The sequence below is a fragment of the Eschrichtius robustus genome, chromosome 5, assembly GCF_028021215.1.
Source record: "Eschrichtius robustus isolate mEscRob2 chromosome 5, mEscRob2.pri, whole genome shotgun sequence".
Lineage (NCBI taxonomy): Eukaryota > Metazoa > Chordata > Mammalia > Artiodactyla > Eschrichtiidae > Eschrichtius > Eschrichtius robustus.
In genome coordinates, this window is record NC_090828.1 from 69,865,473 (window position 1) to 69,888,406 (window position 22,934).

At 35.8% G+C, this 22,934-nt stretch overlaps 1 protein-coding gene across 1 annotated transcript in view; it reads left to right on the forward strand.

The window, feature by feature from the left end:
* The window catches only part of KCNH7 (potassium voltage-gated channel subfamily H member 7), a 445,052-nt gene that overhangs the window by 312,201 nt on the left and 109,917 nt on the right, over positions 1 to 22,934 (forward strand). Inside the window, exons 4-6 of the mRNA XM_068543961.1 lie at positions 3,955 to 4,383; positions 8,900 to 8,920; positions 17,637 to 17,851. Coding sequence (XP_068400062.1) covers positions 3,955 to 4,383; positions 8,900 to 8,920; positions 17,637 to 17,851 — 665 coding nt within the window. The remainder of the gene's footprint in view (positions 1 to 3,954; positions 4,384 to 8,899; positions 8,921 to 17,636; positions 17,852 to 22,934) is intronic.

Sequence of the window (22,934 nt, forward strand, 5' to 3'; positions counted from 1 at the left end):
CTCAGTGAATTGTAATAAGCTTGCAGAATTGATTTGTAAACTGCTTTATAACTCAATTCCTAGTGCATTAAAAACTAATCAGATGACTTTGATGCAGTTCACTGATTTTTAACTCGGCAATTTACTTGAGCATATAAAAGTTGTTAGGAGAATTATGTAAGAATGCTTGCAAAATAGATACTGTGATGCACTATTATTTAATTGTATATGCACGCAGTGGTTACTCTCATCTACTAATTAATCCAGAGTTTAATGCTGAGTGTACTTGGAGTTTGTGCACTGTGTCCTGTCTTTTATCAGAACGATAAAGTCTATTTCAGTTATATTTACCACTGTTAACTACTAGCACACAAATGAAAGCTTATAGTAAGAACTTAGCCTGCTTAATTCTAAAATTTTCTGTAATAGGTATTTTACATAAAATTCGCTAGATGATGAGGAGTTTGAAAACACTTTTGTGTATGCTCTAGAATCAGAATGGTAACAATTAATAACCTCGGAAAAAAGGTGAAAATTAACAGTGTGTTGTATCAGGTATATAGGGCACGGTATAAAGTTTACCATTTCCGTCAGCTACTGGGTTCTACTCAATTAATCATTTTTGGTAAATATGAGTAAACACAATTCCAGGAGACTAAGATTCTCTAGTTAAGTTGGTCAGAGCAATTAAATATTTTAGTTTTTCCACAGTCAAAATTGAAGGACATTATCAGTTTAGAATCTGCTAGTGGAAATTCATTGACAGTGCTCAGACATTCTGTTAGAACTGGGATTCGGTGAGCAAAATAGGGGCTCTTCCTACAGTCCACTAGGGGAGAGAAATGTTAATCAGAAAATCAACAAGTGTATAACTATGAGCTGTTATGAAAATTATGAAGGGAATGCTAATCTAGTTCAGAAGGAAGGAGAAGCTTCCCATGGGAAATGACTTTGGAGCTAAAACCTAAAGGATGTTATTGTAGAGTATGTATAACTGAATCACTCTGCTGTACACCTGAAACTAACACAACATTATTAATCTACTATACTCCAATATAAAATAAAAATTTTTTAAAAAGGAAATGCAACAGATTTCCGTAAAACAAAACAAAACAAAAAACCCTAAAGGATGTACTAAGTAGGAAGAGTAAAAATTATCAAACACAAGGAAGCCCTGAATCTGTAAGAAGCACAGGCCTCTGGAGGAATTAAAAAGTTCATATGGCTGGACTCTAGGGAGCAAGGAGGAAAAATTAAGCTGCAGATAGTGGGACTAGTGTTATCTTCATGCCCAAAGCAGGAAGTTACTGGGAGTAGTAAAAGGTTAAATAATAGCTGACGTGATCAGAAGTTAGTATTTTTTAAAGGACAGATAATATGATGCAAATGTGGAAAATGATCAGCATCTTATCACAAGAAATCAGGTGAACTGTGATTTCTTATCTCCACAAAGTGAGAGCAGTGGAGATAAGAGAAGTGAAAACACTAAAAAGATATTCAGGAGGTGAAATGAACAAAATTAGTGGGTTAATTGGATTCAGGGGATGGAGGTGAGAGAGAAGAGTAACTACTAGAATAGCCAGCAAGTCTCAGGCTTATACAACTAGACGTACTGTGATGCCATTCACTGAAAAAAAGGGCTGGGCTTGGAGGGATAGATTATGAGATCGGATTTGCTACAGGATTTTGAGGTGTCTTTAAGACTTCTAAGAGAAGATGTTGATGAAGCCATTAAAAATGCAGGTTTGGAGCTAAGAGAATAAGTCTAGGCTTGAGTTATAGATTTATGAGTCTTTGGGCTAAAGATGGAATTGAAAATATGTGTGTAGATAAGACCATCCGCTGGAAGAGTATACTCAAATATAATGCAGAAAATTTCATAAGTTTTGAGAGTGTTCTTCCATGTTTGAAAACAATCCTCAGTGCATTGAGAACAAGTTCATAGTAAATATATTAAAGATAATGGTGCCCATGACATTTAAAGAATATAAGGAGGTAGATAATATTGTAGCCCAGATACACCAGCTGACAGACTCGAAGGGCAACATGTGATTGTAAAGCCATGGGGCGATGTGGACCTAGGCTACTGTAGAACAGAAACAAAAATTAGAATCGGCATTTTCTTGTAGACAATACTTAGAAAAGCTTTGAATTATGCAGTATTTTTTGAATGCTTTCTCTTCTCTTTTCATTTCTTCTAGGGGTAGAAGTTTTACCTTTTTAGAAGTTTTAATTTTTTTTAATTTATAAAAGAATGCATGCTCGATGAAACAAACAATAAAGATATATAAAGAGGAATGCAATACATTATACTGATCTAGTCAACCTTGAAACTGTGGAGTAGGGCTTCCCTGGTGGCACAGTGGTTAAGAATTCTCCTGCCAATGCAGGGGACACGGGTTCAAGCCCTGGTCCAGGAAGATCCCACATGCCGTGGAGCAACTAAGCCCGTGCGCCACAACTACTGAGCCCGCGCTCTAGAGCCCGTGTGCCACAACTACTGAGCCCGTGAGCCACAACTACTGAAGCCTGTGCTCCTAGAGCCCGTGCTCTGCAACAAGGGAAGCCACCGCAATGAGAAGCCCGTGCACCACAACGAAGAGTAGCCCCTGCTCACCGCAACTAGAGAAAGCCCGCGTGCAGCAATGAAGACCCAACACAGCCAAAAATAAAATAAATAAATAAAATGTTATAAAGAAAAAACAAAAAAAAAAAACTGTGGAGTATGTTCTTCCACATCTTTCTCTACTGCCATGCAACTTATATGGGCAAATATAAGGTTTTATTATTTTTAATGAAATAATATCACCATAAGCACATTAAGCTGAAACTTGCCTTTTCACATAAAACTGTATTTGAATAGCCTTCTAATCAAAACATATACATATTACTGTTTTTTAAAGAACATCATAAGATTCCAAAGTATAAAAATGCCACATTTATTCAACTATTCTCCTTCTAGTGGATATTAAGATTGTATCTAGTTTTTGTGCCTTTGTACAGTAATATCCTATAGATGAGATGGCTGAGTCAAGTGAAAAGTGTAGTTTTTCACTTTAATAGATATTGTAGGATGACTTTCCAAAGAATTTGTAACGATTTGCAATTCTACCAGCAAAGCGTCAGGATGCTCGTCAGCTTTCTTTGCCAGCACCAGATGTTATGTTTCTTTTTTTCATTTACTGCTAAACTGAAGAGTGGAAAATGATATTATCTTGTTTTAATTTGCATTTTTTACTACCAGTAAGTTTATTAGCTAATATTTTCATTTTTAATATCTACCTTTTAATGTTTATATGTAGTTGCACTTCTAAGCATCAACCTCTCTGAGGTATGTTTAACATTCCATGCCATACTCTTAGACACTGGAACAAAAAAGAAATCAGGAAAAAGACATTCTTATGTGTACATCTCTCTCTGAAACCAAAAGCTTTTCAAGAATCCCAAACAGAATGAGGACATACGAAATTGACCCCACTTTTCCCATCCACACTTGACTAGCAATATTATCCAATACAAACCTTCTAGGTATGTCAGGCCAACGCCTAACCCCCCCTCATTCCCTTTCCTCCTCTTCCAATGCAGTTACATCCCCCTCTACCACCACCCCGACATAATATAATATAATATAATATAATATAATATAATATAATATAATATAATATAATATAATATAACACAATATAATATAATATAATGTAATATAATCTTTCCTGTATCTGGCCCTTTTATACAAAGTAGCCATTCCTTTCCTTCCTTTCTAAACTGTGCTCCAACCTTCAGTTTCCCTTTTAAAAAATGGATGCATATTGGTCCCAGAGAAGTTTTCTACAATATACCTCATTCCGACTGTAAGATGACTTAAGTATTAATTAATAACTTTTTACACAGTATTTAAGTATGAGTCAACAAGGTTCGTTTGTTTGTTTTAAGCGATATATCCTTTGTCTTGTTCTGTCCTGTCTGTATTTGTAGGGAAACTTTTCGGGTTCAAGTTCCCTGGTCTGAGAGTTCTCACTTACAGAAAGCAGTCTTTACCACAAGAAGATCCCGATGTGGTAGTGATCGATTCATCTAAGCACAGCGATGATTCCGTAGCCATGAAGCACTTTAAGTCTCCTACAAAAGAAAGCTGCAGCCCCTCGGAAGCAGATGATACAAAAGCCTTGATACAGCCCAGCAAATGTTCCCCCTTGGTGAATATATCTGGACCTCTTGACCATTCCTCTCCCAAAAGGCAATGGGACCGACTCTATCCTGACATGCTGCAGTCAAGCTCCCAGCTGACTCATTCCAGATCAAAGGAAAGCATTTGTAGTATACGGAGGGCTTCATCGGTTCAGGATATAGAAGGATTCAGTGTCCACCCCAAGAACATATTTAGAGACCGACATGCCAGTGAAGGTATGTTTGTATTTTTAAAATATGGAAACATATGTTACAGGGTAAAGAAAGGTATTTCTTATTGTGTTTAATTTTGACATTAATCCTTATACCTTTGGAGAAGAAATGTGAGTAGAGTCTATTAAAAATATGAGTTCTACATTTAGAGTTGTTACTGACTTCCTCTTTGAGCCCTAGTGAATAATTTGATTTCTTCTGGCTTCTTCATCCTTTTCTGAGATAGAATGATAACTATGATCTGCTTACTTTATGGAGTGTTAATTAATTAATGCTTAATATAAGACCTGTTTAGGTGATGACACTATCATCTCAAGCATAATTAATTGTGCTGCATTTAGTAAATAGTGAAGACCTGGGCAAAAAGAGTAGTGTGCTGTCACAGGACTATTTTATTGACCAACTCTCTCTAAAGGAAGAGGTGTATGAAATGTGATATACTGAGTGATCAGAAAGCTATACACTAATTGGGAGCAGGGAAAGGATAGGTAGGGGGAAGGGGCTCAACCAAAAACAACTTGACGTGCAAAGTCAAAATTCACTTATTTCTCTCTGCCCTCTTCAAGGTCACATTCATGTATTAGCCAGTAGTGAAAGTAGGGATGCTTAAAAGGCAACGCTAAAAGCAATCCATCATTAACATGATGATGGATAACATTTGTTGGATATTTACATGCGTGAGGCAATGTAAGTGCTTGACACACATTGATTCTCATATAATTCTCATGACAACAACGCTATGAGTTAGGATCTATTATTAAACCCATTTTGTAGATGAGGAAACTAAGGCTTAGATATGTTAAATAGATAATTGGTCCAAGGTTATAGAATGTCAGAGCTGGCCTTCAAGCCCAGGACTGGTCTCCAGAATCCACAATCCATCCATGCAATGCTTTTCTCCCTTCGCTCCTGCTCCATGAAACTCTGCTGCAAGGGTCTGTTGAGTCACTGAATCTTCTCTGGGGAGGTCGAGATTCAGGGTACCCATTGCATGGATACATTAGTCTCACTTTTCTACAGATTTGGGTTCTTGAGAGGCCCACTGTCCTTTCTGTGGTATGTATTCCTTCGAGAGCCCATCATCATCCATGCTGCCACTAGTTTTCTTTTTAAAACATATATCTGATCACGGGGCTCCTTAGTGTAGGGTACTAGACACTTTTGCAGCTCTCCACAGTTAATTTTCAAGCCTCATTTCTAGCCCCTGCAAGATTTCCTCCCCTACTATATACTCAATTCTAAACCTGCACAAAAATAATTGCCTTTCCCAAAAATATATCATGCATTTTCGCGCTTCATTTCTTTGTTCTGCTGGGAATACTCTTGCTCACTTTGTCCCTCCTCACACTACTACTCATAGCCATAAGGACCCGTTTCTCCTTTCCAGACCAGAAGAATTAAATGGTTTCACACCTGAGTGTGCAAGGCAGTGTTTACATATATTATGGCATTTCTTACATTCTACATTTATTCCACGTTATATGTCTTGCGTTCCTATTGGATATACAAACAAATAATGATGTCGCTGAGAGCTTCTCTAGCACAGGAGTTCTGGCATAGTTGGCTCCACGGCCTTGGTCTCCAGCACAGTTGCCTATTTCATGGAAGGAACTCAATAAGCATTGGTGTGACATTGAGAGGATCGTGCTCATGAATTATGTTCCAGAACTACACCATCAGGAAATAATGAGTTATCTGTTCTGTAGTACTCTGAAATGTAAGCCAGTTTTAGGATTGAATCATGTGGGGATCTTTATTTAAAGGGTGCAGTGAAGTAGAGAAGGCAGAAGAGGTGAAAGAAAGTGAGTTGGCAGGAAAAACTTCAAAGAGAGACAAATCAATGTCAAAGAAACAAAAAGAACAGTTTTCTGTGAGATAGATTTGATGTGGTACAAGAGCAATTAGCACATCCACTTTAATCTCTAGTCCAAAGAAAGTCAAAGGGAAAAGGAAAATAAAATCAAGGACAATTTCCAAACTGGATCCTCGTGTAAGGCTCTACAGCATCTAGTCACAGCATGTTCACTCTCTCCTGACTAAATGAAATCTCTGAAATTTGATCTTTGAGCAGTGGATCCTATGGCTGAACAACAGTAAATCCAATATGATCATTCAAACGACCAGCATATATTTTTGTTTGTTAGTCCAATCTGTGTAGTCATCTTTAGGAAGCATACTGACTTTTCAGAGATTGGCCTTATTGCCTAGAACCTGAGTTACAGTGTAATAACATTCAGAAACAATATTAAATGATACATATTCAGTGCATGGTACAGACTTTTAGCCTGTGTTTTGACAGTGGTGCTGAGTGGGTTAGATCAGATTTCATGATTTAACTTTATTGTTTTCAATTTTATATGGTCTCCATTTAGCACACAGTTACTGATACAATTATGGGAGAGGATGTGTTAATATTTTGGGTTTCTCAGTACAGGTTCTATTCAGGGACACAGTGTTGAGATCATCCTCAATTTTCAAGCTATGTTATTTTCAAACAGCTGTATCACTTGCTTGCAGATGCTAATGTCAACGTCTGACTACCAACAGATAAATTCAGAGGGTATTTTGTACTTCAGTTTTAGCTACAAAATCATTAATTAGCATAGGCGAACCTATCCTTCCGAAAGCTTTATAAATTAATACACTTTAGAAACTGAGCCACTGATAAGGGAAGATGGAAAACTTTTAAACCTGATTTTAATTTTATGAATTCACGTAGCTCTTTAATAGGTTAAATCCCACATGCACCAGATTTTGAATTCAGATTGTTGTCTCTTCACTCAAGAAGAAAAATTCCCTTCTATATAGGCTATCTTTATAGAACTTTAAATAATTTGCAAATATATCAGTGCATAATATTTTACATTATCTTTTCATTTAATCTATATTATCAAATACCTTAGAACCACAGTTCTCAAATCATTTGTGGTGAAGGACCAGAATTTATTTTTCTTATCCATCACACACCAATATATTTGTAAATACAGTAAAAATGCACTATAAGAAAATGAAATTTTAAAAAATAGGCGTACAAAATATAAACCCCAATTGTTGTATTATTAAATTGAACAGACGTAACATTACTCTGTCAGACTGCTACAAGACTCTTAGTGCTTACTCTAATTTCTGCACTTACAGTGTCGTGGAGGAATAACAAGCAGATCTCAGCTAGCACCAGCACGCAGACCACATGCTCTGCCTCAGAATGTCAAAGCAGCATTAACTATATAATATAACTTTGGGGCAGTTGGTTTTTTGGAAATTGCAACTCTTTACATGTAATTTCCAGGTTGATGAATAGAATTATAATATTTAACTACTTGCTTGCAAGCAGTTATTACTTTACTAATGATTGTTGGCCTAGCTTCTGATGGAGATAATTAATTCTATGTAATCGAGGTCTCTTCCATTAGCCCTATTTGTTTGTTATGGTCCCTCAAAAAGAGCAGAGCATTGACATGTAAGGTCACAATTTTATTTGTGCATCTCTATGTGAGGTAGTGTCTATGCTAGCAATTCAATATACTGCATTATTGAAATTGCTTCAATTGTAAGATTTGAAACAATTATTATATATCCCAAGATGTTAAATATGAACAGCATTAGCATAAATGTCAACAAATGTGGAACAGATTTTTCAAATTTTGGATATATTTGAATGATCTTAACATGACTTCATTTACATTAAGCTTGTTTGTTTCAAAACTAGTAATGAATATTTTGTTAGTAGCATATGTGCAACAAAGAGTCAGAATGCTAATCTCAAAATAAGTCTGAAAACATTCCATTCTGAGATTTGACAACAAACCGATTATAATATAAACAAATTTCCTAAATTTTCTAGGTATTACACTGAGTGCATTGTGGACAACATAAATTTTTAAAGCTCACATTACCTTTAAATAGTCAAATCTTTCACTGATTTCTTATAATTATTTTTGCCTAAGAATGGCTCTTTGAGTACTATTTGGTATTTTCAAAATGTACATTGAAGAACACTTGTGGGAAGAATGGTTCATAAAATTGTGATTAATAATGCAAGTTGGTTTATTAAAGTAAACCATTGTCTTAGAAGCATTTTTCTATCAACATACTAGGTTAAATATGAAAAACGTTACTTAACATGCAAAATGCTGTGTAGTTTTTCTTTGTAAGTGATGGCTGAAGTAACACTAAAATTGACTTCTGACAAGTTTGAGAGTTTTTGTCACAATTGCAGGCATGTGGGTATGACTTTCTCCAAACAGTCATAGTTATAAAATCTGGATCTTGGAATCCATTTAAATTAAGTGAGATAAACGTTTCACATATTTGAACACAGGTGCTTATGATGGCAGATATTTTTAGCATATGCATCTTACTTGGTTGAATAGTACAAAATGTTAATTTCAAAGAGAAATTTTCAATCATTACATCCTGTTTTCTCTGATTGTTGTTACAGAGGTCATTCAGTGCATATAACATAATTTTAGTCTTCTTTTTGTATTTCTCTCTTTTTTTCCTTACGTGCTCAAAACAGACAATGGTCGCAGTGTTAAAGGTAATGTATGAACTCAAACTTCATCATCTGATGCTTAGATTGCCCCTTTACTCGGCATGTTAACTTGCCTGCTGTATGCCCTGTTCAATGCAACATCATGCTGCCCTTAGTGAGCCCAGGTGCCTGGTGGAGACATCATGGCTTGATTTTGCTGGAGACATTGTTACTTTCTCAGCTGTGCCACCAAAATGACTATGAACTCCTTTTTCCTGCAAGAAGTATAAGCCTAGGTTGACAATGAAGACTTCCTAAATATTTGAATAATTTGGAAAGAAGCAAATATTAAGCTAAATATATTCCGGTATAAAAGAGGCACATAAGCCTATTTCAGCCAAAAAGAAAAAAGCCTTTTTGAGTACAAGAATAAATAAAAAATAAGCAAAGTGCTACATGACAGCATCACTTCACTTGTTCCTCTTTTGTTTCCTTAAAACTAGTTTCACGTTCCTGGATGGCAGGGGGTATGGTTTTAAGCTTACTGTAGTAGTAAACTGTATATGCATGAGAGTCATTTTCTATTTTTCTATATTACATTTCAATCATTTTAATTGTGTCCTATATAAGTCTGAAATCACTAGCATGACCTACAGCTACTGGTAGGGTAATGTTTAACTGGGCAATACCTCTGGATAAATCTGGATTTGACTGAAAACTGGAAATTCACTTCAGTTTTTCTACTCTATTATAGTAGATGCAAATAATCACAAAATATAACAATCATATTATTCTCATCCAGTTGAAAACTTTTGGAGCTTAGTCCTTTAACATAGGCTATGCATGCTGCTGTCGGTGTGCATACGCTGACAATGACTCATTTGTGCATGTGTGTTGCATGGACACGTCTCCACCAGTAACCATCATTACTTAGAATTCACTGTTTTGGCCTCTTCCGTATGTCACTGCTACTCCGATCACTGTGAAGTTTTGTATATTGATTTCTCAAGTGCTTCCCTAACTAATTCAGAGCTGGTGATGATTATGAATTAAGAGCACTAGAAGCTAAAGATCTTTTCTGGTCAGAAGCGCAGGGTAATTTGAAAATAAGAGAAATCGTGGCAGCTTCTCCCCATCCTAACTTTATTTTGTAAGCACTTCAAAAAGGGTCTATGCAGGGGACCTCCAATTGCAGCATGGAATTTCGTATACATGATTATTCTATCCTTGGCCTGTCCACTTAGATTTCTAAAAGGGAGCAAATTAGTGTCAGCTGTGGGTAGTGATTTGAATTGATATAATTCAGAACATAACCTCAAGAAACAGAATACAGACAGCTCTTGACAACTGGTCTGTGTGAAATATGACTGGCTTTAGCATTTAACAATTAGCAATAAATTATTAGACATTAATTTTCCAGTGGCCTTTAAATGCAGTGAGAAATAAATCTAATTTTTCTCAATAAATAGAAAATTGAGCTTGCTAATCTTCCAAACTAGTAGTTCACATAGTTGTCATTCAAACTACATTAATTTTATTTTTTTCTTATAAACTAATCCATTTAATCTCCAACCCTTTTTTCCTCAATCCTCCATTTTTTTCTTTTTCATTTTTGAATTTTATTTATTTATTTTTATACAGCAGGTTCTTATTAGTTATCTGTTTTATACATATTAGTGTATATATGTCAATCCCAATCTCCCAACTCATCCCACCACCACCACCCGCCCCCCCGCCACTTTCCCCCCTTGGTGTCCATACGTTTGTTCTCTACATCTGTGTCTCTATTTCTGCCTTGCAAACCAGTTCATCTGTACCATTTTTCTAGGTTCCACATATATGCGTTAATATACAATACTTGTTTTTCTCTTTCTGACTTACTTCACTCTGTTTGACAGTCTCTAGGTCCATCCACGTCTCTACAAATGACCCAGTTTTGTTCCTTTTTATGGCTGAGTAATATATTCCATTGTACATGTATACTACATCTTCTCTATCCATTCGTCTGTCGATGGGCATAATCCTCCATTTTTTAAATAGCAATAGTCCTTGAATAAAAATGAATCGTAAAAGTCAGAATTTGGGATTAGGAAATTCTAACCCATTGTAGAAAGTTTTCACATATTAATATTTATAAAGTTAAACTCCTAAATTAGATAAAACATGTGCAATTTAATAAAAATTTAATGTAAATGCGCCCTCCAATGTCCTTATTATGTGTTCACGCTCTGATTTTGAAAACTATTTTAAAAATATTTAAGTGTCTGGCTCTTTGAGATTTTCACAGAGCAATTAATATGCTAATTAGATATAGAACAATGCATTAGTGTGCTTTTTAAATTTTTGTGACCTTGTTACTAAACCACATTTAAATAACAATTTTTAAAAATAAAAAACAAATTTCTACCCCTCTTTGTATGCAAATGCATAATTACAGTTTCTTCAATATCTAACTCAACCAAAAATAATTTCTTTAACAAAATAAAATAAATGATTTAGAAATGCTCTTGGAAGGTCTTCAAGATCATCTACCGTAGTTTATTCCCCTCAGGCAAGAGTATTGGCTAAATCTCTTGCACAGGTGGTATAAGCATCTTTATCTCTAGAGGATCCCATTCTTTAACTTTCTTGGAAAATCTGTTTTACTGCCTATTATACAAAGAGCTAACTCAAATCCTTCTTGCTGAAATGTAATTTTTTTCCCATTCATCTATCCTGAGTGGACAGAGATACTAGCCGGTTACTTCTATTCTTGATGTAACATCACAGTATAAAAACAGCAAATTGGTACTCAAGCTTTTCTGCTAAAATGGAATAATTTCCATTTTACCTCCTTTCTTAAGATCAATTTTGTTTTCCTTTAATAGTTCCCTTAGCACTCTGACTCTTTAAAATAAGACTTCAGAGATCCAAAATTGTAACCCATTATCAAAGAGTGAAAAAGTTAATTCAAATAAATTGCATATGCTATTTATATGTGTGTGTGAGTGTGTGCATCATTTTTTAAGCAATTTCTCTAACATGTGGGAGGCAAACTTAATCCTAGTGGTTTTTCTGTTTATTCTGCCTTCCAAGTCATCATAAAAATTAACCCCACTTACCCTTTTTAGTAAGTAAGTCGTTAAAATAATTTTACCCTTCTATTGCATCCACCTCTTCATTATCCCAAGTAACTCTGTATCCCACTGACAATGATATGTTCAGTTTCCAACTTGTCTATGAATCTGGCATATGAGTCAGAAACAAAACTACCCTCAAGATTTGTTATAGCTTTCACCTCCTCTCTAGCCACAAAACCTATCAGACACAAAAAGGAAATCAACAGATCTGATACAACTTGTATCTCATATGCTGCATTGGCCATATCAAGTATTTGTGATCTTATAAGAATTTGCAAATTGATTTTCAATCGTGACAGTTTTCTTCTATAAAGTATATGTTATGCACTGAAACAAACAATATGGATATTGATTACAAATAATTTGGTGACTAATTCTTATATATTTTTTAATGTTAAACTGGTTACCTTATGCTTATTGACAGTGATCTTTTATAAAATCCAATTAATGAACACTGCATTCGCATTTTCTTTAATGTTAAGCCACTTCAGCAATTTAGGTTTTATTAAACTTTAGCCAAATAAACTCATGCTGTAAGAAATATTGTATAAAGACCTGATGATTTGAAAACAACCTTAATCTTTTTGGTTTCTTTCCCTCCTGTCCCATTTGGCTCTCAAGAGCAATAATCTTTTTTTTAATGGCATTATTATTTTTTTAAATTTGTCAGATGTCCTTAGCTCTATTTCCAGCATATAGCTGGAAATTTAAGGAGAATATATTCTCCTTTAGCATCTTGTAACTCATGATAAATTGAAATAACCTTATCATAAAAATTTTAAATACCTTTAATCTAAAATTCTTCCTAGATGTTGCTTTAGCCTCTAGCTTGATCTTTAAATGCAGTATATTTCTTTGTAGCTAGAACCTGGCTTATTTTATATTTACTCAGACACTTGTAATATATTAGAGCTTTATCCAGCTGTTGGTTTAGTCTTCTTGGTCACCTGTTTTCCATCTCCTACTAGTATATTAGAAAATTTAATCTGGTCATCCATTCTGCAAATGTTTCTCTGAAGAAAATCAAGTCCTCCTAAATACTTTTGAGCTTTACATTCTTTTCTGTTGAATCTACTATTTCCCTTTTTTTCTGCCCATTTATTTTCTTTAAATTCATTTACTTTGTTTTTCAGGTTATCCTCCTTTCTTTCATTAGAATTTTAAATGCCATCTGTTTATGATCACACTCAGGGAGGCTGCCTTTCACCTTTAAGTCCTCAACCAAGGCCTTTCTGAATATAGACCTAGGAGGTAGGAAACCCTGCATTCTAATTTCTGGTCCTTGATTCTTATTCCATTTTGGCCTCCTATTGTGTCTCCTTGGGCTTACAGCTGGTAAAATGAGGATATTACTAATACCTTTCTTAATTAAAGTGTAGAAAATTATTTTCATTAGAATTTAGACAGATTTCAGAGAAACCTAAGCTGACACTGATTATCTTGCAGACACTAACAGACCCCTGCATGTAAACATCTGCTTCAAAATCAGTGGAAAATAGCATAATGATTTTTATTATACAAGATGAAATAGATTTTGAATGCCTTATCTAAGCATGCGTGAATTATTTTAAGCAGTATTTTAAGTTCTGCTGAATTCTTTAAATGTCTAGATTTAACATTAAAAAAAAACCAGAACAGGGTAACAGTTTAGAAAAGTTTTCCACTAGTAAGTAAGAGAAGCTAAAACACAGATTGCAATAAAGTAATATTCTGAGGCCAAATCTTTGTGTGATGTGTATTGGCCAGTGGTTTCTCAGCCCTATCAGACTAATGTCCCCTCATTTCAACTTTTTGTTATACTCATTTTACTATCCTGAAATGACGTTCAGAGATGATTTAACCTATTTCTAAGAGATCAACATTATTCCTTAACTTTAATTTAAAGGAGGAGTTAAAAGGAAAGCACTTTATAATAAAATATTTCTCTCAATATGTTAATGTTCAAATATAACTACAAGGCATAATGTGATAATCAGAAATAAGAAAAAAATTTGGTTTTAAGAACATTAAAGACATGATAAAACAGTCCATATAAGTACTGGCTAAAATGATAGAGCAGGAGTACTGAGGGATAACAAAGTAAAAACCACTATTGGAATAAATAATGACAGATTGGACTTATTTATATATAAATTTTTAAAATAGTAAATAATCAAAATTAAATTATGAATAAAACCAAAATCAACTGGGGAGAAAGTGAGACAGTGTGATATCCTCAAAAATGAACTGGCCCTTGGTTTTAAGTGTAATGTCAAAATGATTCCCTATGGGATAACATACAATGCAATAGTAATGCATTGCACAGGAGAAAGAAATCCCACTAAACATCAGGATGTATATTTATCCTCCAATACTTAAAAAAGACCTTGCAGACCATATGCCTTCATAAGCAATGGGAACTAGAAGATGGATTAGAAGAAGAAATGGCAATCAAGACATTATGGAGAACACAGACATAAAGAACAAACTAGTGGTTACCAGTGGGCAGAAGGAAAGGGGGAAGGGGCACGATAGGGGTATGGGATTAAGCGATACAAACTACTCTGTATAAAATAAATAAGCAACAAGGATATATTGTACAGCAAAGGGAAATAGAGCCATTATTTTGTAGTGTGGAGTATAATTTATAAAAATATTGCATCGCTATGTTGCATACCTGAAACTAATCTAATATTGTAAACTGACTATACTTCAATAAAAAAGACATTATGGAGACATTGTGGCAGATCTATAGGGAGTTCTTAAATCATTCCAGGTGTTTATTTTTTACCTAAACACTAATATAGGCTTTTGTTTTGTTGTAGCATACATCATTTTACATATATAGGAGATCAATAATATAAAGTATTTTAGCAGAACTTTTATTAATGATTTTAGGTGTGATTCCTATAATTGTCTGCAAATTTAATAATATTTGGTTCCAACATTGTTTTAAAAAGACTCAGATATCTTCATTTACATGTTTGCATGTGACAGCTACAAACACAGACTGTAACCTGAAGTCCGAAATTTTGTATTGGCAACTCAAATAACACAAGTAGTGTAGCTCCAAGTGATTTGGTTTTCCAAAATGGTGAACAACTTTTGGTAAAGTTATGAACAAAAAAAAGTAAAAATCTTTATTCTATATGGCACCTGTGGCTCTGAAAGTTTCAGTGTATATTAAAATATGTGAAACAAGTTCAAGACTCAGATCATTATAAATAGGCTTTTCACCTACATGAATGCCCATTGGGACATCCGGGTCAATTTTTCATGGTGAGAGAATAGACACCTCCCATCACTGTAACAAACAAAAATTCCCCCACAGATGCCTCTAGGGTGAGGTACTGTTACAGTTGAGATTACTTGCTTATCAGTGCAGCCAATTCAGTGGAGTTTATTTGAAGTGGTCACAAGGACAAGCAAAGTACATATAACACTGCCTTTCTGTGTTAACATCACAGATAATCCATATTTTTACCCAATTTTTTAACAACTCTGTAGGCCATCTGCTACAAAAGTCCAATATATAGAAGGATAATAGAGAAAGAGGATTGAAAAGTGTGCTTAAGGGTTTGAAATACAATTTAACTATATACCTGAGCTCGGTGTTATATAGTCTCATGTAAATATCCCTGTGTGCAGTGAAGTCACCTAAGCAGAGAAAATATGACATTAGAGTTGGGAAAAAGACAATATCTAAGGAATCTGAAGTCCTAGAATATTTTACAAATTTAAATATTAAGATATAGGCTGGGAATGTAGCCATAGAATGATACAAGAAAGGAAACACTATCTAGGATATGTTACAAAAGTAAATTAGTGATGAGTATAGGAGAGTTTTACAGAGAATGGGGTTTCTCATAGACCTATCTGAAAGCTAGATTAATTTGGTAGCTTTGGGCTCTTATTTCTCTTCTTGTCATATAAATAGAAAAGAGAGTGAGAATCTATATTCAAATGAGAACATACTGGGAAATAAATGCCCAGAGAACTTAGTGACATTTTTTACATGGATAGACTTGGCCATCATCATAGATAAAACTCCGAGAATGAACAGAAATGCACCTCAAGGAACACAGGGTTTCCCACATAGATAAAAAAAATCTCTTAAAATCATTTCAATATTTTATAATAACCAAATATCAGAATAAACTTTTATAAACGAATATAGTGTGATTTTCCTCCAGGGTGAATATGAACTAAATGATGGGTATTTTTTTTTTCTTGGATTATATTTGATCTGAGTTGATTGATGGTTGTGGTCCAAAATACACAATCTATAAATTTAATTTTCAAGGGTTTATACCTCACTTGGTGCATAAAGCACATTTTGATCTCCAAAATGTGTTAGTTTCATTCTGAACAGGGGATAAAAATAGCATAAGGCAAAAATGTGCTGACTAGCAAGTTCATTCATGCAGTTTGCATGTTTCAAGCACTCTCCAGGCAGAAAGTTAATGGCTGTATAGCACTCGTGGGCTCAGGATTTGTATAAAAGTCTTCCTCATGCTAATTTTTAAGAGCTACATAATGGTATAAGTAATATTACCAATTGTATAAGAAACTCTTTGGAACATTTCTTGACTCTCTATAAGCAACAGACAACAGGTTCATCTCAAAAGAAGATGTAGCTGCTCAGTGTACTTAACCGCATCTAAGGGGCCCAGGGTCTTGGCACAGTGCCAGATTGTCTTCGTAAGAAAAGAACGTGAGAAGTGACTAGCGTTGGTCAAAGAGTCCAAATTTCCAGGAATAAGATCTGGGTATCTAATGTATAGCATGGTTAAAAAAAAAAAAAAAAAAAAAAAAAAAAAGATGTAACCAGGTGCTACCAACCCCAGACAAGTCTTATTTACCCAACTACAGTCACTTCAATTTTAAGTCATGTTTGCCAAAGCATTCTTCTGCTATGTTTTTTTTTCCCTCAAAAAGTGGTCAGCCTTAAATCTAAATAAAAGGGAAAAAAAGAAAAGAAAGGAAAGGTTTAAAAATCCCACATAGGAGCCAAATTTTTCAATACAGTCTGCATAACACACACATACACACACACACACACACACACACACACACACCCATACACACAAATGACATTTGTCCTTCTCCGTGTTACCTGAAATTCCTGTCTGGACTTAACTCTTTTAGACTCTCTGGGAAACATCTCATACAGGTAATAGAAGCATATGAAGAACGCAACTGGCTTGTCACTTGTTATGGCACAGAGAAGGGAGTAATACGAATTGGAGCAGGCTAGACAGCTATTCAGAAGTTTCATGGCCAACATGATTGTAACCTTCCTTGAATAATTCCTAAATTATAAAAGTCCTTCCTTGACTAATTCTTAAATTATAAAAAAAGAAATTCTTGAGAAACTTTGAAAGTAGAATTTAGCCAATAATAGGGAGTAGAGTTCATTCTTTTATTCCAGCCTTTAATTAAAGAAGCCAGTTAACAGCTAAAGCTGTCATCTGCTCTCTGGGTGCACACCTAGGGCACCATCTTATCCTTGGATACTCACATGCCGCTCCATATGACAGATGGTGAACAGGTGTCAGCCAGCTGCATTTAGTCACATCTGAATCAGGGTCACAATGGTCATGGATTACTAACAGGTCATTCAAGACCATCTCTTTCTTAATTTTTCCTGATATTGCTTTTACAAATACTTTCCAATTTTTTAGGGCCTTTTAATCATATCAAGTCAAGCCTCCTGGGATCCACGTCGGATTCAAACCTCAACAAATACAGCACCATTAACAAGATTCCACAGCTCACTCTGAATTTTTCAGATGTCAAAACTGAAAAAAAGAATACATCCCCTCCTTCTTCAGATAAAACCATTATTGCACCCAAAGTTAAAGATCGAACACACAATGTGACAGAGAAAGTTACCCAGGTAGGACACGATTTTACTATCAATTTTAACTGTTTTTAAAGTTATTTTCTGCACCATAAAACTCATTCCTTTTCCTATGAATGACTATTAAGAGAGGTAAGCCATTTATTTGCACTCCAATTTATCTCAGATGTTGGGTGACCCTCTAATGTAGTAGATAAATAAAACTACAGACTATGATTTTATCTATTACAAGACTAAGCAAAAATGGGCTGGCTTGGTTTTCTTGTTCCTTTTGTTGCAGAAGTGGTTAACCAGCTATTCATCATGTTTGGGCATTTATTGTTTTGCTGCCAACTCTTGCATTATTAAAGCATGTTTTTTTTTTTTAATATAATGGATGTGTCTATGGAAGGTTTAGGCAACTAATTGGGATTTACTCTTAACTGTGGCCCTCTTTTTGCACTTACATTACTAAGTAGAGTCAGGTATAAGTCAGTGGAATTGGGGAAAACAACTGTCTGAGTTGATGAAAAGTCAGAGTAAAACAATACATTTCACAGGAACGATATTTTGTTGTTTTTTTTAAAAAATACTGCAAGTTGAACTAGGGTAAAAATGTACTGTCTAGCAAGAGTCCGGTTTTAAAGAATAGAGAAAGATGATTTGCATTTATTATATCAAAATGCCAACCTGAGCAGTACCCAGCTTTTGCTTACAATGCACTTACATTGTTGGGAATTCATGAGTCTAAAATTTGTGCCAAGTAAACAGTTTTTGTTTTTTTACAAACAATTTAACCTAGTATATTTGCTTAGCAAATCTTTTTATAAACAGTCACAATATAAAGATAAACTTGACCCCAATCTCTAGCCCAAGCATTTAAGATTTTACATTAATAAAGTTTTTTGTAATTGTAAACACTACAAACAACACTACAGCAGTTTGTAAATAATGTCTTAAATGTGAGCTAAAATAGCTATGTAAAGACCATGAGTCAGTTGTAAATAGACCTGAGTAGTCTCTATTTATTTGAGATGAGAGATTATACCTACCATACTCAAATACATATTTTGATATTTATGTAGTAATGAGGCTTTCTACCCTTGGCATTTTGTTTTTCTTAACTTACACTTAGTAACCTGGGCCTAACAGTGGTAAATGAATAGTCTACTGTTATTTGTGTTGTACTGACACCGTTTTGATAGCTTTGAATTTTACTTGCAATTAACTCAAAAATTGTATTATTTGTAGACCATAGTCATCATATGGATATATAGAAAGTAAGAGATTTTAGTAATTGAACAGTAGACTGGTTGCAGATATTAGGGTCAGGGTTCTGCCAGTAGCATAAGTGAGTAAAGTAGTCATGGTAGCACAGCAGGTATGGTAGGGGCTACAGGGACTTACAGAGCCCAGAGTCCCTCCTGAGCAGCTAGCTGCCCCTCAGCTCCAGCTAACTGTGGTCATGCAAGAATGCTTGACCAATGTTTTCAAATCTTCCAGTTTTAAAAAGAATCTAGAAATCCAGAACTTAAGATAAACTCTTTATTTCTAAAAGTTGGCAAACTAATTCAAAATGCTTTTATAGGCCAAACCAAACATACCTAAGGCCTGTGGGCAGCCAAGTTTGATCTTTGCCAAGTTTTCACGAGCTTGGTTCACTACAGGGCCTACCTTATCCTGCCACATTCAGCAGGTCCACTGTGCCAGGAGGAGATGAATGTACACATGGATTAGAGGTGGCACCTGCACTGGGACTTTCTGAGCCTGGTGAGAGGAAACATTTATACAAATAGCCCTAACGAAATCATGGTGTTAAAGAATACAGGAACACAGGTCGAGGGAAAGTAATTATACTTTAAGGGAGGAATTTTCAGAGAAGAAAAACAGATGAGATGGGACATTTAAGACGGATCCAGAAGGTTATTTATCAAACTGGGTAGTGAGTGATGTTTGAAAGCATAACTCAGAGTCGCACGCACTTGTGCTTTAATTCTGGCTAAGTCATTTATTGTGACATTGAGGCAAGTTTTAGTGATGACAAGACTTATTTCTCAGTGTTGATATAAGAATTAAATAGAATGATGTGTGGAGAGTGTTCATCAAGGCTCTATGTACATGGCAAGCAACATCAACCATTATTCTGTTTATTAATGTTCTTGTATGACTTCCCCTGACCCTCCTCACTATCGCTGCAGGATCCTTTTATCCACACCCTGCCACGACCTAGTAAAACACCTGGCAGAGTAGAATTCATGAAACGTTTACTGAAGGAAGGACGGCAAGAGAAGTTGACCAAGCAGACACGGGAAGGGGTGAGAATCCCAGGCAGAGAAAACAACAAGAACAAAGTTGTAGAGGCACAAAAGTCCAAGTGCCTTCTCACAACAAGTAGGTTCTTGAGCCAGGGAGTTGCTAGGCTGGGCAGGGGCTTGTTACAGATTGGGGAGTTGCGGGAACTTTCCCCTCTAGATGGTTCTTCAATATCTTTCTCCTCAAGTGCCTTGGGGGTTTGAGTAAAATGCAACAGCTGCCATAAAAAGGTGAGCTTTCTTTTAAGGTCTCATGCTTTCTCTTTAAAATCCCTCTGACTTTCATATTTAGCTCCATAACATTACAATACTTGTTTTAACATTTTAAAAAATGTTTAAAACTATTACTTACCCCTGAGGCACACTGAGGCACACAACAAAGCCCCATAGTTTTCCTACAGTTTCTTATACTTCGACCAAATCATCATGGAGCGCCCCTCCCCACAGTCTCCCAACTACCCCAGTTGGGGGAGCAGGCAAAAAGCCTTTTGAAGGTGCTGGAAGATTAGAACTGAATCTTGTTTTATAAAGGATCACTTTTTTTAACAATGTAAAAGATACAGTGAGAGGAAGGAGACTCTGGAGACAGAACACTTAAGTAGCTATGGTTCTGGCCAGAAATGATGAGGGACTGGAAAAAGATTGAGACTGGAAACTAGAAAGAAGGGGATCTATAGGCTCGCTCTATCTTCTTTTTAGGCCCCCTTTAGCTCTTAGCAGCAAACCTTCCAGTTGTCAACATATCAAACCAAACAAGGTGGAGATCAAATACTGAGACATTCCTCCTACAAATGTAGCCTCTGGAAATTTTTTTAAAAAATTTTTTATAATAATATCCAGGGGAGGAACATGGGAGTTTTTTTTTTTTTAATTAATTAATTTATTTATTTATTTATTTATTTATTTATGGCTGTATTGTATCGTCGTTTCTGTGCGAGGGCTTCCTCTAGTTGTGGCAAGCGGGGGCCACTCTTCATCGCGGTGCGCGGGCCTCTCACTATCGCGGCCTCTCTTGTTGCGGAGCACAGGCTCCAGACGCGCAGGCTCAGTAGTTGTGGTGCACGGGCTTAGCTGCTCCGCGGCATGTGGGAATCTTCCCAGACCAGGGCTCGAACCCGTGTCCCCCGCATTGGCAGGCAGATTCTCAACCACTGCACCACCAGGGAAGCCCCTGGAAATTTTTTTAAGCACTTGAAAGCAGAGCGAGCCTATAACTGTTTTCTCATTTAGTGTTTGTGAAGTTTCCTGATTGTAGCTATCCCTGGAATCCCCGTATTCACAACATATAGTATCACTTGCCCCCTAGTCTCTAGAAATAATTTTGTAGTGACTCAGAAACTTTACTATTCCCTTTGTTAGGACTACGTGGAAATCCTCCTTGTCAAGATATTCTCAACATATTTGCTGTAGGCAGCCAGCAGTATTTTCTTTATCTAATGTTCTAATACGTTTTATTCCCTTGATGGACTTGTATGGTAGTCCTTTTTTTCAAAAGATATCAGGGTTTTGTTCATCAATCATTCAATAATGATTTTTAAACACTCCTCTGAGCACAAACAATAGAGCAGACATCAAGAAAAAAAGGCATAAATGAAAGAAACAATTCATCTCTGCTCATGTTATGCTCTCTCACCATTTGGATCTTATCTCTATTGTACTTTGGCTAATTATCAATTAGCCAGTTCGTTGTTTGCCTCCCCAGCTAGACTGAGCTTATTGAGCAGGGACCATGTTGGTATCCATTCACCTATTCATTCATTCATGCGTCTGTGTATTTTTTTATTCACTCAACAAGCATTTATTGAGAGCTAGTATGTACAGTGTTAGGTTCCGGGAATTCATATTAAAAGGCAAATTCTCTGCCTTCAAGAAGTGAGGGAGACAGACAAGTTCAGTACATGGGCATTGTAATGCAGTGTGAAGTATTACACTATAGGTAAACTCAGAGAGCAGAGAGTGCTGGGAGAGGAAACATTGCCTATATTGGGAGGTTGGGGTGGTGATTGGGAAATATAAACTCTTAGATGAGTTTTGAAACTTGAGAATTTTCTGAGATTGTGAGTTAGAATCTGGAGTGGGGCACACTTGGGAAACTGTGAATACCAATGGACGAATGAAGCATGAGGTGTTTGTATTACTAGAGCCTAACGTAAGACACAGCACCTAAGAATCTTAAAAGATTCAGAAATGGACCACCAAAGGTGTTGGAGAGAATTAAGCAAGAGTAAATCTGTGGGTAAAAAATTCCCAAGGCAAATGCTTGCCTTCCAAACTCTTCCCTCAGGCAAGGTTCTCATTCTTGCTGTTTTTTTAGGTCCAAAGATTCCTTTTAGTGGCTGGTCTGAGAGGCCAAACTTCTGCATGCATCAGCTCTTTATGCCATATTCCATCTGACCTTCTCTATTCATTGAAGGAAGTAGAAAATAACTCTCAGAGGATGTGGGGTTTTTTTTCCTTAACTACAATCCAGCTGGTACAGGCAAATGTGTAGTAGGGTCCACTTTGGGGAAGTGGGGCCTTGGTTGGATAATTACTACCAAATTCCAGTGGAGTGATGGAGAGAAAACAATGAATTGGAAGAAATGTGTGGGTGAAGAGCAAAGATCTGCTTTCACCATGCGATTGCAGTTCTCAGTAAAGGATCAAATTCTTGGCTATATCTGCCCCCTTTTAAAGAAAAGTAAACCAAACTTTTGTACTCTCATATGATTTCATTATTTCTGAGGCTAGTTCTAGTTCAGATGTTATGCTAAGCTGTAGGATAAAATGTATCATTTTGTTGTCACATTCAGCTCTTACAAATTTTGTACTAGATCACTCTCCCTAGA